Raw genomic sequence first — 15,879 nt, forward strand, 5'->3', positions numbered from 1 at the left:
AGACATAATCTTTCAATCAGTTTAGTAATTGAAGTCTGGAGCTGGCATGTCAGTTAACTGCTAGTAGTCTGTTGTTATTTATTTATTTTTTTATTTTGTTTATTTTCTTTGGTGACATCTTCTGACATCAGACTCGGACTTCTCTTGGACTGAATTTTAATGTGCCTATTGTAATGCGTTTACTTTTCTACATTGGCTTAAGGTATAGGGGGAGAGTTGAGATCTCATAAACTTTAACCCCGCCGTATTTTTGCGTTTGTCCCAGGTCAGGAGCCTCTGACCTTTGTTAGTCTTGTATTATTTTTAATTTTAGTTTCTTTTGTACAATTTAGAGTTTAGTTTGGTGTTCATTATCACTTGACTAGTATATATTTATTTAGTGGCCAGCTAAAGGACGCCTCCGGGTGCGGGAATTTCTCACTGCATTGAAGACCTGTTGCTGACCTTCTGCTGTTGTCTGTTCTATGGTCGGGTTGTTATCTCTTTGACACATTCCCCATTTCCATTCTCAATTTTACAGTCTCATGAATGTCATAAAGTCATATAACTGGTTTTGTGAATCTAAGTCTGATGTTTGGATTTTAACAGCATAATATTCTCCTTATAAACAATCAAGGCCATATTCAACAAAAACTGAATTTAAAAAGTTTTATATTATACAAAATACCGATATAAAGTTATTTTCGTCCAGGAAGTTTTATGTATATGAAACATCAATATTTATAACACGATGATAAGAATTATAGTTTTTAAATGAACAAATGAAATAAGAAACCCAAACATAAAAAAATCAGTAATTCATGCACTTATTTTCTTTGAACATTTAATATAAGTATGGAAATCTGCCACGTGCAAGCATTTTTTACGACACCATTTTAATAAATGTTGCATAATGGTCAATATAAATAACATTTAAGAGTGAAATTGAAAGACATATACAGAAAAAAAATTAAGTGCGCGATAACTTAATAGTTTTGAAACCAAATGGAGCATATACATATATAAGTTTTAGCATGTTATAAATCAAATATGCTTTGAGATTTAAAGTTTAATCGGTGAACATAAATTTAGCAGTTAATGCCCCTTTAACCTATACATTTTCCCTGCTGAAAAAAAAGAAACGAAAATTCTCGTGTCATATTTCAAATTATTTTGAGTACTTCAATGGATTATTGTACTTAAAGATAGCAAGGTCAAACGTATTTCACGCCTTATTATTTTGCATGTCCCTTGGTATCTTGCGAGTCTCTTTTAAATTATATGTGTATAAATCATTCACAGTTCACAAGTACTAAATATGTTTTAGATGAACATTTTTTTATTATTTGATATTACTTAACTATTTGTAAAGCAGCATTTAATTCAGTATCAAACTATACACCACGTGAATCGGTGGACTGTAAATTTAAACGACTGCAAACGTTCTGTACTGATTCACAATTAATTGAGATATTGTGAAAATTAAACACAAAAACGATGAAAAATACAGAATTTATGCAGTTTTCTAACTTTATGTCCGTTGTGGAAACATCCTGCGCAGCCGAGAAACAACAAAATAATTTAACAAAAGCTTTATTATAACTATTGGCATTATCTCACCAAATATAAAGTTGTTTCTTGGGTGCGCACATACTTTTTCAGTCTTAAATATACTTAAAATATGATGAAAAAACAAGGAAAATCACGAAATTTAACAAAATATGCAAATTAGGTTATGATTTGTTGCCATGGTAACTTTTTCGATGTCAAATTTGTTTTGTTTTTCTTAGTACCAGTTTTCAGTAATTTAAGAATATGTATGATAACTTTAAAATTTGCAGTAATTTTTGGGCCAAATAAGGGCCTTATTGCCCCTACTCCTTTGTTTAAAAAAAAGTGTATTTAATGCCACGCTCTATTTTCTCATTCCAACCATGGGTAGACATTATTTCTACTAGTCAGCACTTCTGTGTTGACATGATATAGTGATACCTATAAATTAACAGCTTGCATTTTTTTACACCAGGATTACGCAGGAAAAAGTTATATCGGCTGTCTTTTGAAAAAAGATTTAGAAGTTTTGGATCCTCATTGCTCTTCAACTACGTATTTTCATTTGTAATTTTTTTCTTTTTTATTCAGCCGAGCGTTACCATTGTTACTGGTAGGTCTTTTGCAGACGGAACGCACATCTGGCGTATCCCGTCTTTCAGGGCTTTCAATTTTTTTTTGACTACAGGATTTTCGACAGATTTTATTTTTGCAGTTAATTATCAAAAATGTATAATTAAAAATTTTCCAATGATAATTTCAAAAAAGTTCAAGAGCTGAAGAAAGTTAGTCATTACGTATTTCAAATGTTTCAGTTTAGAAAGAGTTTTAGTCAACTGTTGGAAAATGTCCATTCTATTTTTAGTATCGTTATAAAACATAAAGAAGGGAGTTCATTTTTTAAAATTTTTATTGGACAACTTAAGGTTGGAGTAAAGACAATATTATTTGATTATAGAAAAAGTTTATGAAGGCTTTGAAAAAACCCAACATAAGATGATATCACGAAAATAAGCTATATTTAAATATATGATTTTAGGAACTCTCTCATTTAGTATAACAACGTTTTGTATGATAGTATGATTGGCTACGACACAACTTTAACAACCAAATGACGTAGACCAGGCATCTGTAGGCTGGCATACGGCATTCAACAATGAGCAAAACCCATACCGTTTAATTAGTTAGCTATAAAAGTGTCAACATGGAAATAATTCAAAAGATAAAACAAACGGCTCATACAAATAAAACAATATATAAACGAAAAAAATCAAAATATGCGGAAAATAAGCAACAAAAAAAACCTACTGAATTACATTCTCATGACTAAGGACACATGCAGAATGTGGGGGTGTTAAACAAATTCCTAGCGCTTATCCCTATCCTTACTTTGGACAGTGATATAACAGCAAACTAAAAATCGGCAAAGAACAAGAACTAAACAACTTACAAAACAAATAGAAATTTAAAGTACCATCCTTAGACTATTGTGGTCATTGAAAGCTAGTTCAAAGCCAATTCATTATATTTAATAAGTGAACCATGTCAGTCCTAAAGACTTCCTAGAAAGTAGTCTATTGAAGAACAATTTATTAACTTTACAGAAACGTTGTATAATGAAATACAAATCCACCAAAAAAAATCACAATACATGTAAAATGCTAGTTTCAGTACACACGTCACAACGTTTCTGAGAGAAACAAAAAAAAAAAAACAAAACAAAAAAAAAAAAAGCAGGTAGTAACTCTCTAAACCAAACAGGTACTCACCATGCTCACGAAACCAAAAGCTTGCGAAGACAAGTATATAAGTCAGTAAGGAACATTGTGCAGAAATGATTCAAAGAGAATAAAAAGATTGTTGCAACTTTGGTACATATATATAACAATTACATAATGTAATAAGCTAAAAAAAAATATAAAAAAATTCTAATATGTTTTGTAAACAACTTACAAGTCAGTAACTTTATCATGTTTATACTTACGATATTTTGTGAAGTGTGAATGTAAATATATGAAACAACTTAGACTACGTACTTGAATAGCTTCAGCAATATTTTAGAAGAAAGCAAATTCAACAGGTCCTCCTTCCTTTTATATGAAGATAAATGTAACAGATAGTAGTTTTTTGTGTAAATTTTTTACATATATAATAGCATGTCCTTTCATGCATTCATTAAACACAATACTTTGATGTCACATAGAAGTCAAGGTATCATTTTAATATGGATCTAAGTGTTATTTAAATATTTTAATGTTCGAGTGTGTGTTTTTAATGTGATATGAAATTACAAAACCTCAGCGTTCGATATGTAGAGCAGCCTAAGGACTTCTATAATATTAGCAATGAAAAGTAAGCGTGTATGTGAAGGTCTTAGGATATAGTTCAATATGGAAACTATTTGCAACTGCATGGGTCAACTAAGCTATTATCTTTTGTTCCTGTATATATAAGTAAAAATCACCAAACAATATATATACGGCAACAACGCGTTCATAGTATCACTTTTTTAAAGGCCAACAAGCGCTCATACCAATACTTATGGCGAAAAATCGTTTCATTGACTCACGGTTACCGCAAGTCTGCTTTTATTAATATTTCAGCTAACACTTTGAACATAGCACAATACCTTGGTTGTGCCCCTGAGAATACAGAAAACTTCCTAGCACCGCACAGAACGAATCAGCGGTATATATGCCAAACGTTTTCCGAAGAAAGTTCGGTCGAGAATAAACGGAAAATTGGAATGTCATAATAATTATCTTAAGGATAAATTCCAAATGGCCTAGAGGAATAAACAGTTTTACAGATCAAACCATTCAGCGCAAACATAATAACATTAATAGCACTACTTTTTGAAAATGAATAGATAGAAGAAAGAGAGGTGTTTCAGTCAAATAAACGTGCCCAACTCTTATCTTATCTGGGACTTCATCCAGCAGCAGCATTGTGAACTTAAGATAATAGTAAGACAAAAAATATACTTTTTGAAAATTGAGTCTAGCAATGATGAAAGAATATTTCTTCCTATCAAATGGTAAAAATAAGTTATGAATCGAATTCAAAAACTAGTCTGAAATGTCAAAAAAGTGTATGCTAGAAAAAAAAAATAATCGACAATGAAATTAGAGCTAAACAAATTAATTGGTGCATGAACACTCGTCCAACATCTTTTTTTTAAAGAAATAGATGTTGCTAGACAACGGTATCTTATCACTATGGCAACTTCATTTTTATTGGTCGCATGCTGACTAAGCCTTTGAAAACGGTATAGGAATTGACAATTATACCTATATATATAAGATTAATCTTTCATAACTCTACTGATTATCCAAACTTTATAAGTGTCGCTATACACAATTTAATTAGCTTGTTCTACAAAATACATATAAAAGTAATAGAGTAGACATTAATTGAATTTATCGTCCCATGTAAAGCGTTCATCATTGTTTCATGAAAAGGTCCAACGCTGACGCCAACATCTTGTTCGAGGAAGAGACAACTTAATATTTGTGTGAGAAATTACTTTTTTGCCTGATGAAGCTGAGAACTTTGATTGACGATATATCTGTTAATAGGGCATATTTTTAACAGAAAATCGGCATTCCCATGTGAACTAACTGTACTCCTCTTCTCGACGACTTGTTCATTTTTTTATGTGAAGCAGCCCTTCATACATAATTTATGGTCCATAGAGAATAATAAAGAAGCAAGTATTATCCTGCAACTTCACTGAACCCTCTCCCCCTTTTTGTGTAGAATACGAAAATGTCCTTTCACATAGTTTGACGATTAAGGAGGCTCGTGGGTACAAAAATTTCAGGAAAAAATCAAACCTTTATTTTTTTATTACAAATTTTATTTATTACACTTTTAGTTATTACTTTATGATTTGGTACAAAAATCAACCAAAAAAATCGATTCAGTTCGGCCCCAGAAGACTTTTAAAATATTTATATCATTGAAAAAACTCCAAATTATCTCCCTTTGGTGCATTAAATTCTAAATATCTTTTTTAACTCATCGGTGACCTATGTTTTTTATTATTGTTTCCAAATAAGCTATACATAAACTAAATAATTGTAAAATTTTAGCGATTTCTGTAATTAGGTTATTTTTTTATTTCGATATTACCTCAATTTCGCCTATTAGTTCAACAGAAAAAAAGGACATTAACAAAAATGTATGCTTCTTCCGGAGGATGATTGTGAGTTAAATGAATGGTGACTCCATTTTTTAATTTCATTTTTCTATTAAGTATAGGATAAAGTTCATTTATAAAAACATATAGCGAAATCCTATATTAGAAAAAAAATTTGATTTATACCCAGGAGCCCCCTTAAGCTGATCAAACACAAATGTTTTTTTAATATCGAAAAAAATATATTTGGAAAAAAATATGTTAAAAACTTAATATCATATGCATTTTTTTACAATATACTATTAAAAAAAAGTATCGATATACAAATCCTTGGGTATATGTATCAAACAAAAATTTAGCTAAGAGGCAGCAAGGCTTCGTTCTCAACTATCTTTTTGTTCTGTTTTAAGTGTATCTCTCCTGTTTTATTTTTTCTAAAAATTGTACCACCTGTAATCAAAAAACATAATGCCGGCTGTCCGAAATAGTGTTTCATAACCGAGTGTTATAAATAGGTACGTATTCTTTATGTGTCTTTTTTTTAATGTCTTTTGTAGAATTTTCATTAAAAATCTTTTAAGATTGGATAAGAAATTCTTATTCTTATGCTGCAGATTGAATCATTTTAAATTTCCCGCCAAATTATCGCCCTTGTTTTAGCTCTTCATTGCTAGCTACAGACAATAATGCATATTGAGAAGAATGACTAATTTATTATCGTAGATCTTTTGTTATTTTTAGAACAATTTTCTGGTAACATATGCATAATTTAAGAAAGGGAACATATGATACATTGCTGTGAAATCTAGGATTGTTCAAAGTAAGTCTTTTGGGCTTGAAAACCCGATTTTCGATTTACATTTGCTTTGCTTGAAGTTGCATTTTCGATACTACAGTATATGCATGTTTGATGCTGGAACTAATGTTACTATGATTCATATCATGACTTTAACGATGAATAATTTACTTAACTTCCATATACTATATTGTCTATTGAAATATTTCTGTTTTTATCCTCCAAATAATTGCAATCTTTTCTAGAACAGGTCAAAAACTGTTAATTACCAAATTATTAGTCCTATTTCGCTTCAAAAATGGTAATAGGTATGTGATCCATTTGTATCTGGGAACAGTAATGTCAATATATACATGTATGTACCTGGAGTACAGATATATTCAAGCTGTCTTTTCAATATATATCAATTAGATGTTAACTGCCAGAAAAGTCATGTCAACAAAAATAAATGCAACAAAATAATTGCTAGTCCAAATAATTATGACGTCTTGGAAGGCTATTTTAAATTTTTGCTTTGAAGCTTTCCTGCAGGCGTCAAAGAAAAATAATATAATAGCCTTTTAGACTTGACTTAAGGGAGCTACCATTTGAGTTTTATAGGGGGGCTAGGATGAAATTTGAAAAAAATAGGCAGGACAGGAGTTTTCAGTAAAAAAAAGGCAGGAGGAGACACTTTGCCAAAAAAAAAGGCAGGATGACAATTTAGGTAAAAAAAGTCGGGATAAACTAATAAAAAAAAGGCAGGACCGAATAGAGTGAAAAATAAAAAGGCAGGACAGAGATTACAACTAAAAAAAAATGCAGGACAAAATTTTTCATCCTAGCCCCCCCCCCCCCCCCCCCCCCCCCCCCCCATAAAAATCAAATGGTAGCTCCCTAAACAATAGTCCATTTGCCAATTACCGATATTTGATTTTGTTATTACACACTTTATAAACAAATTACTTCCCTTTGTCAATCTTAGACTGGTTCTATACCGGACAATATTAGCTTTTGCCAATGCAAAGTTAAACTGGACCCCTGTTGTGTTCAGTAATCGCTACACTGACAACAGGTATGGCCTAAATCCCGTGGTCAGAATTCTGACCACGGGATTTAATAATTCGACGAGACTAGTACATCATGGGCTATGTTTAATTATATATTATACTGATAGCAAATCAAAGAAAAATTAGCACATTTATTACCCTACTGAGTTCTTAGGGGAATAAAAGATGCCGTCTCAGTTTGTCAAGAACATGTTAACACGCTCGTTGGTCATTTATCTGCGCTACTACCATGGGGTAAATTAACAGATACTTGTTTATCTTGGGGCATCGCAGTATTAACATTCGAGGTCAATTTCCTATCACTTTAATTGGCCAATTTTATTAGCGAATCGTTGAATTTGTAAGACTCATCCAATTAATGCCAGTGTGACAATAGCTCCAACCCGTTCCTTCGGTGCGAAGCTATAGATAGAACGGCGGACCAGTTTAATGCAAAGTATGATGAATTGAAAATGATGTATCGGCAGTTTAACTAATTTTTCATGAAAATAATTTCTGATGTTGTAAGTATTCAGCTAAATAACAAATTAATGTAATTAAAAGATTTTAAAACATTAAAGATTACTCAATTCCACACAGGTAAATTTTCTCTTTCTGCTAGCTCTCCTTTGTTAATATTAATTAATGTCCCTCATAAGCATGATAAGGGAGACAACTATAAATAAGGTCTCTAATTACAGGGTCAATTACGGGAATTGGCAAATGGACTATTGCATACTATTAACTAGTCTAATGACATATATTTGTACATGAACAGTGGAGGATCCAGGGGGTGATGGTGTCCTGGGGTTGGACTCCCCCTTATTTTTTGGACGATCAATCCATTTAAGTGGGGACATGTTGGAATCCCCCTTTCACTTTTGAAAATGGCTGGATCCGCCGGCCCTGCTGAACATGCAGAACATAACATTATGATACATGAAGAGGAAGCTCTTAGAATAAAGCAACAGATCCAGTTAACTACCACTGGACATCTTCCTGAAAAATATAAAAAAATGGTGAAAACTATTATTATAACCTTTCCTGTTTTACTTTTCCTAAGAGTTGCAAAATTTTTACAAAAAGCTAAGGGTACATGTTTTGAAAAAAAAATGCCCTAAAATGAAATTCATATTCTATCTTATTATTTGAGTGCATGTCCTTCCAATTGCATTTTGTTAAAGCTAATAAAAAACAAAGTACTCCACTTTGATATAGATATATATGGCTACCACTAGAAGTACATTTGTAAGTGCAAAATGTAATTCAGACTTTCAAGTTATGCTTTTTGATTTAGACTTTTGTTAGAGAAAGTATAATAGTTTATTCATAATTCTTTAGTCACATGTATGTAGGTTAAGTTTTACAGTTGGTAATAAATACAGCTTATACATGGTGACCTACATCATATAATCTAATGTCTTGTTATTTTGATTGCTTTTAAAATTGTTTCAAGGTCAACAAATTATCATTGTACTAATAACATGACAACTGAGAAAATAAATGTATTCTTTTATTTGAAAACAAATCATAATATTTTAAAATGTGACATGTATATATAATTGCTGAAAAAATTGTTAATTAGTGTTAGCAGAAGTTATTTATATATTGCAAAGTTTTTTTGATTTTCATTTCGTGTGTAAGAGAAATGTGTCGTCTATGTTTTCTTATGACCCTTTTTGAATATAAACATGGGTTACAACTAGGTCAGTCAGAATTTGATTCACAGTCAGACTGAGGAGAGGTTGATTCAAAGATTTGCTATAGCCTAGTTTTAATGGTAGTGTTCACAATAACAATGACAGAATGCAGGAAATTTGCACTTATTTTGAAATCTGTTTTGAAGTGGATCCTACTTAATAACTTTGTATAAGTGAGGTTCATTTAATTGTGACGAAAGTCTGATCATTTGAATGATTGTGAGATGCATATATACATTGTATTTGAAGGCAACGTCCTGTGCTTGCTATTCAATGAGAGTAAAAACTGTATAGAACTTTGGAAAATTTTAGAGATGCTATGCAGTAAATATTGGCATTTGTTAGCTAAAAACATTTGAAGGCTGAAGGCAAAATACATTTTTTCCTGTGCTTGCTATTCAATGAGGGTAAAAACTGTATTTGCTATGCGTAAATATTTCAGTGGCATTTGTTAGCTTAAAATATTTGAAGGGGCCTGACATTTGTTAACATGCGCTAGTCTGGAATTCTCCAAGACAATTCACATCTGTTCTTGATAAATTAAAAGAAAAGATTTATGTGCTTTATCAAGATTAATGAATAATACATTCTGATAGATATGTACAGTTTTTAGACAAAATACATTGTTGATAAAGTTTTATCAGTTGTAGAGATAGTTCTATTGCAAAACAATTCTAAAATTGGCTCCAGTTCATGCTGATAGTATTGATAGGTAGATAGTTAAAAGATAATGCGTAAACATGTTGCCACTTAATTTGTGGTTAATTGCCAGCTACTAAAATGGCTTTTTATCTAGAAGATCAAGTAAAATTAATTGTAACTGAAATTAAAAAAATTAACACCCTGTATAGGAACAAATGTATAAATTAATTCTGTGGTATGTATATGTAATTAAAAAAAATAATGGGAAAGATGTACAGAGTATTTTTAGATTTATTAAGTGTGTGTTATTTCAGATTTGTGGAATTAATCATATTTATTTTCCATTGCTTTTAAAAACTTGAAATTGAATTGCAAAATAATGTTTTGTATTTCCTAGGATGAATGGCTCCATCACTATAAATATGAAGGACATCTCTTTAAATATTTAGGATATGTAATTCAATAACACTCTCAGAATATCTAGAGTCTAAACTGTCAAAAATAACGTATGGTATAAATGAAAACAAATGTCTTTTAAATCTGTCACTATGTAGAAAGGGGGATAACTCAAAATTTGTGTGTTCATATCTTGCATGTCATTATTATTAATTGACCCTCTTTGTGTTAATTATGTTGAATAACATTTAAAATGGATGCCTTTCCCCTCGTTATCTTGTTTTATGTTAACAATCAGCAGCTTTTATTTTTCTTGTGGAACTAATAACTTCAGATTATAATTCAATTACAAATTTGTTCACTTTGATGGAATTTAGTTGACTTTCATCATGTTGCAAAAATCTGTGATATTAATTACTCCCATAACTCATAGATTATTAACATTTTCTCACATTTGTTTGAACATGATGCATGTATATCCATTTACTCAAATTTTACCGAAACAAAGTTTTCCAATGAAATATGGCTATTAATTAACGTGGGTATTTCAAGAGTTAGGTGTCCAATATCAGAGGTACATCATCAGTTCTGTCTTGATATTTAATGAATGTAAAATAGTATACCAATACAAATATTTTAGTTACTTTGAAATGAGCATGTACATGTACCAATGAAGCAATGTTTTCAATAATACAATCTAATTAAAAACCGATCTCTCATCGCTCCTGTTTCTGATATGTCGCGTGGGAGATCTAACGAAACCGACTTTGAGGTCACATGTGAGTGAACTAAAAGTCATGAATTTATAAAGATATGCAAATGAGTTGACGACCTATTAATAAGCCAATCAAAAAAGTTTATGAATTATTTTGACTGACGATTTCGTCGTAAATAAAATGACTTACATCCCTTTGCCTTACGTTAAACTTCCAAGATCATGGAAGACTCAATTTCATTGGTCGAAAAAGACACACCTACGAGGTCATTCACATGTGACCTCAAAGCGGGTTTCGTTAGATCTCCCACGCGACATATCAGAAACAGGAGCGATGAGAGATAGGTTTTTAATTAGATTGTCAATAATAGACAGCAATAGGCAAAATCGGCTGCAAACAGCATATATCTTTCAGTCATGGAATATCAAAAATATTCATTCAAGAAAAAAAATAGATGGTTACAAATACTGGGTAAAAATTTGTACAAATTTGATTACAGATTATAGAAAACATGAGAGAACCAATGTTATAGGATGAGGATCACAGATCTGATGAAGACATGGACAGGAAGACTTCTAAATCATCTACAAAGTCACAACAGTCCCGATATTATAACATGACCTATCAGAGTAACTGTAAGTGTAACCAGCAAAGTCCTATCTGAGTAACTGTAAGTCTAATCCACAGGGTCAAAACAGTCACATTATTATAACATGCTCTATCAGAGTAACTGTAAGTCTAATTGGCAGGGTCACAACAGTCCTGATATTATAACATGACCTATCAGAGTAACGGTAAGTTTAATCCACAGCGTCACAACAGTCCCATTATTATAACATGACCTATCAGAGTAACTGTAAGTGTAATCCACAGGGTCACAACAGTCAAGATATTATAACATGCCCTATCAGAGTAACTATAAGTCTAGTACACAGGGTCACAACAATCCAAATATTATAACATTACCTACCAAAGTAACGGTAAGTTTAATCCACAGCGTCACAACAGTCCCAATATTATAACATGACCTATCAGAGTAACTGTAGGTCTGATCCACAGAGTCACAACAGTCCTGATATTATAACATGACCTATCAGAGTAACTAAGTCTAATTCACAGGGTCACACAGTCCAGATATTATAACATGACCTATCAGAGTAACTGTAAGTGTAATCCACAGGGTCATAACAGTCTAGATATTATAACATGACCTATCAGAGTAACTGTAAGTGTAATCCACAGGGTCATAACAGTCCCGATATTATAACATGCCCTATCAGAGTAACTGTAAGTCTAATTGGCAGGGTCACAACAGTCCAGATATTATAACGTGACCAATCAGAGTAACTGTAAGCCTAATCCACAGGGTCATAACAGTCCCGATATTGTAACATGACCTATCAGAGTAACTGTAAGCCTAATCCACAGGGTCACAACAGTCCAAATATTATAACATGACCTACATGTACCAGAGTAACAGTAAGTTTAATCCGCAGCGTCACAACAGTCCCGATATTATAACATGACCTATCAGAGTAACTGTAAGTCTAATTTACAGGGTCACAACAGTTTTGATATTGTAACAAGACCTATCAGAGTAACTGTAAGTCTAATCCACAGGGTCACAACAGTCCAGATATTATAACATGACCTATCAGAGTAGCTGTAAATCTTATCCACAAGGTCAAAACAGTCTAGATATTATACAATGTAACATGACCTATCAGAGTAACTGTAAGTCTCATCCACAGGGTCACAACAGTCGCATTATTATAATATGACCTATCAGAGTAACTGTAAGTCTAATACACAGGGTCACAACAATCCAAATATTATAACATGACCTACCAGAGTAATGGTAAGTTTAATCCACAGGGTCACAACAGTCCCAATTGTATAACATGACCTATCAGAGTAACTGTAGGTCTGATCCACAGAGTCACAACAGTCCTGATATTATAACATGACCTATCAGATAACTAAGTCTAATTCACAGGGTCACAACAGTCCAGATATTATAACATGACCTATCAGAGTAACTGTAGGTCTAATCCATAGGGTCACAACAGTCTAGATATTATAACATGACCTATCAGAGTAACTAAGTCTTATTCACGGGGTCACAACAGTCTCAATATTATAACATGACCTATTAGAGTAACTAAGTCTAATTCACAGGGTCACAACAGTTCAGATATTATAACATGACCTATCAGAGTAACTGTAAGTCTAACCCATAGGGTCACAACAGTCCAGATATTATAACATGACCTATCAGAGTAACTAAGTCTAATACACAGGGTCACAACAGTCCCGATATTATAACCTGACCTATCAGAGTAAGTGTTAGTCTAATCCACAGGGTCACAACAGTCTCGATATCATAACATGACCTATCAGAGTAACAAAGTCTAATTTACAAAGTCACAACAGTCCCGATATTATAACATGACCTATCAGAGTAACTGTAAGTCTAATTTAAAGGGTCACAACAGTCTCGATATTATAACATGACCTATCAGAGTAACTGTAAGTCTAACCCATAGGGTCACAACAGTCCAGATATTATAACATGACCTATCACAGTAACTAAGTCTAATCCACAGGGTCACAACAGTCCAGATATTATAACATGACCTATCAGCGTAACTGTAAGTCTAATCCACAGGGTCACAACAGTCAAGATATTATAACATGACCTATCAGAGTAACTAAGTCTAATACACAGGGTCACAACAGTCTCAATATCATAACATGACCTATCAGAGTAACAAAGTCTAATTTACAAAGTCACAACAGTCCCGATATTATAACATGACCTATCAGAGTAACTGTAAGTCTAATTTAAAGGGTCACAACAGTCTCGATATTATAACATGACCTATCAGAGTAACTGTAAGTCTAACCCATAGGGTCACAACAGTCCAGATATTATAACATGACCTATCAGAGTAACTAAGTCTAATCCACAGGGTCACAACAGTCCAGATATTATAACATGACCTATCAGCGTAACTGTAAGTCTAATCCACAGGGTCACAACAGTCTCGATATTATAACATGACCTATCAGAGTAACTAAGTCTAATCCACAGGGTCACAACAGTCCCGATATTATAACATGACCTATCAGAGTAACAAGTACTGTAAGTCTAATCCACAGGCTAAAAACAGTCTACATTATAACCTATCAAAGTAACGTTTGTCTCATCCACAAGGTTGCAACAGTCTTGATATTTTTATATGACATATCACAGTTGCTGTTGGTTTGTATATTATGTATTTTTTTTAAAAGATATAAAGGGGAGGGGTTGCAAAATCTCAATTCAACAGACAAATAAAATCTCAATATCTCAAAACTTAATAGTAAAATAAATATTTGGCAACACTTACCTGATTTACCTCACAGTTAATCGAGAAATTTTTTTAATTAATTCAGCTGCAAATCTAGGGGCCAGAGTGTCTGGGACCTAACTTTTGTTGGAAAAATTTGGTTGATTATATAGGGATTAACTGATGCTTTCCAAGTGCCCTTCCCCTCTTTTTCTAGATCTGCCGCTTATTTACCAGAGTAACTATAAGTCTTATCCACAAAGTCATACTCAATTTTATTAAATGATCCACCATTGCTGTATTACTGTAAGTGAAATAGTAAACAAAAGTTGAATGAGATTGTATTGAGTTACCTAACATTTCAATGAATTGAATTATCTCCCTTTCACCATGGAAAAACTAAAAACTTATCTTTGTTAACTATTCAATTGTATAACACGACCATCTAAAGTGATTTCAATGTGTTGTTGAATGAACTTTCATTCCATATTTTCATTTCTATGAAAGAAAATCTGCAATAAGCTTTTTAAAAGCCTTCAGAAGAAAGCTAATTTCTATTTGAAGCATTTCAAGAATTATTTTTTTTTGTTACAAATGTTCTACATGTATAATTTCAAACTAAAACTTGTGTTTAAAGTATATATATGTTAAATTAAATGATACAGTGTTTAAATAATTACATGAAAAAAAAAACATGTATTGGCTATGCAGTTAAGTAAAGAGCAAAAACAAGTAAAGAGCTGTGCAATGTCATTACAGGCCGGCCTTTTTACAAAATGCAATTATTTTTAGGACATTGCTATTATATCTATATAATCTTTCAATAGCATAAGAAATGCTAAAGATTTATATGACATACATGTCTTATTCAGTAACTCTGCAATATTGAATGATGTATTAATTATCAGAAATATGTTAGATGGTATCGGATTATTCAATTCATGTTAAATGGGAAAGGAATTGAATGGGCTTTGCTTTATTTAAATTTATGTTGATCGTGATGTTTGAACAATAAAATACATTAGATTGAATTTCATACTGTAATAAAGAAAGAAAATGTTTGCTCTCTTTAAAACTATTTAATTCACCTTGAAAAAATATAAAAATTTGACTGAATTACAGAAAGTGACCTTTTGAGAAATTTAAATAGTTCAGGGTATGACAAAAGTATGAATTGGACATAGAAAGGCATTTAAAATCAAGAAAGTTTTACCATGTGCTTTTTGTCCTATAAACCAACTTTGACCAGGATAAAATGTACAGGTATAAAGTAAACAAATTACCTGTCCGTTTTGTTTATTGTCAATATCAATATATCAGGTGAGCAGAAATGATATTCAGTAATAAAAGTAATCCACAACTTCCCTGTTTTGTACAAAACAAACAAATACATCCATTGTTTCTATCCTTTAAGGACCAGTTTGTACTTAACTCAAGGAAGTTAACAACATGGGAGGCCAGTTATGGGAAAATTCTAACATATGAAATTTTTTTTTAAGAAAAATGATAGTTTAATATTCTCATGATTTTTAAGGACAAAGATTTTCCTGTTTTATCAGTTCTGATTTTTGGGTTTGAAAATGAAAACAAAGGATTTG

The 15,879-nt window shown here is 32.0% G+C and overlaps 1 protein-coding gene and 1 long non-coding RNA gene across 4 annotated transcripts in view; one reads left to right on the forward strand and one right to left on the reverse strand.

The window, feature by feature from the left end:
- Positions 1–6,318: 6,318 nt before the first annotated feature.
- The window catches only part of LOC139510250 (N-chimaerin-like), a 39,343-nt gene continuing 29,782 nt past the window's right edge, over positions 6,319–15,879 (forward strand). Inside the window, exons 1-2 of one of the 3 annotated variants that reach the window (XM_071296740.1) lie at positions 6,319–6,491; positions 11,449–11,584. In XM_071296740.1, the coding sequence (XP_071152841.1) occupies positions 11,509–11,584 (76 nt within the window). In that variant the 5' untranslated portion in view covers positions 6,319–6,491; positions 11,449–11,508. Of the gene's footprint in view, positions 6,492–11,448; positions 11,585–13,651; positions 13,783–15,879 lie in introns of those variants that run through there. The other 2 variants (XR_011661858.1, XM_071296741.1) reach the window with 2 other exon arrangements.
- On the reverse strand, positions 7,951–15,864 carry LOC139510251 (uncharacterized). Its single transcript, XR_011661860.1, has 3 exons — positions 15,565–15,864; positions 14,342–14,585; positions 7,951–8,494 (listed from the first exon to the last, which is right to left on the reverse strand). It is a non-coding gene; the product is annotated as an uncharacterized lncRNA (long non-coding RNA).

The sequence above is a fragment of the Mytilus edulis genome, chromosome 2, assembly GCF_963676685.1.
Source record: "Mytilus edulis chromosome 2, xbMytEdul2.2, whole genome shotgun sequence".
NCBI lineage: Eukaryota > Metazoa > Mollusca > Bivalvia > Mytilida > Mytilidae > Mytilus > Mytilus edulis.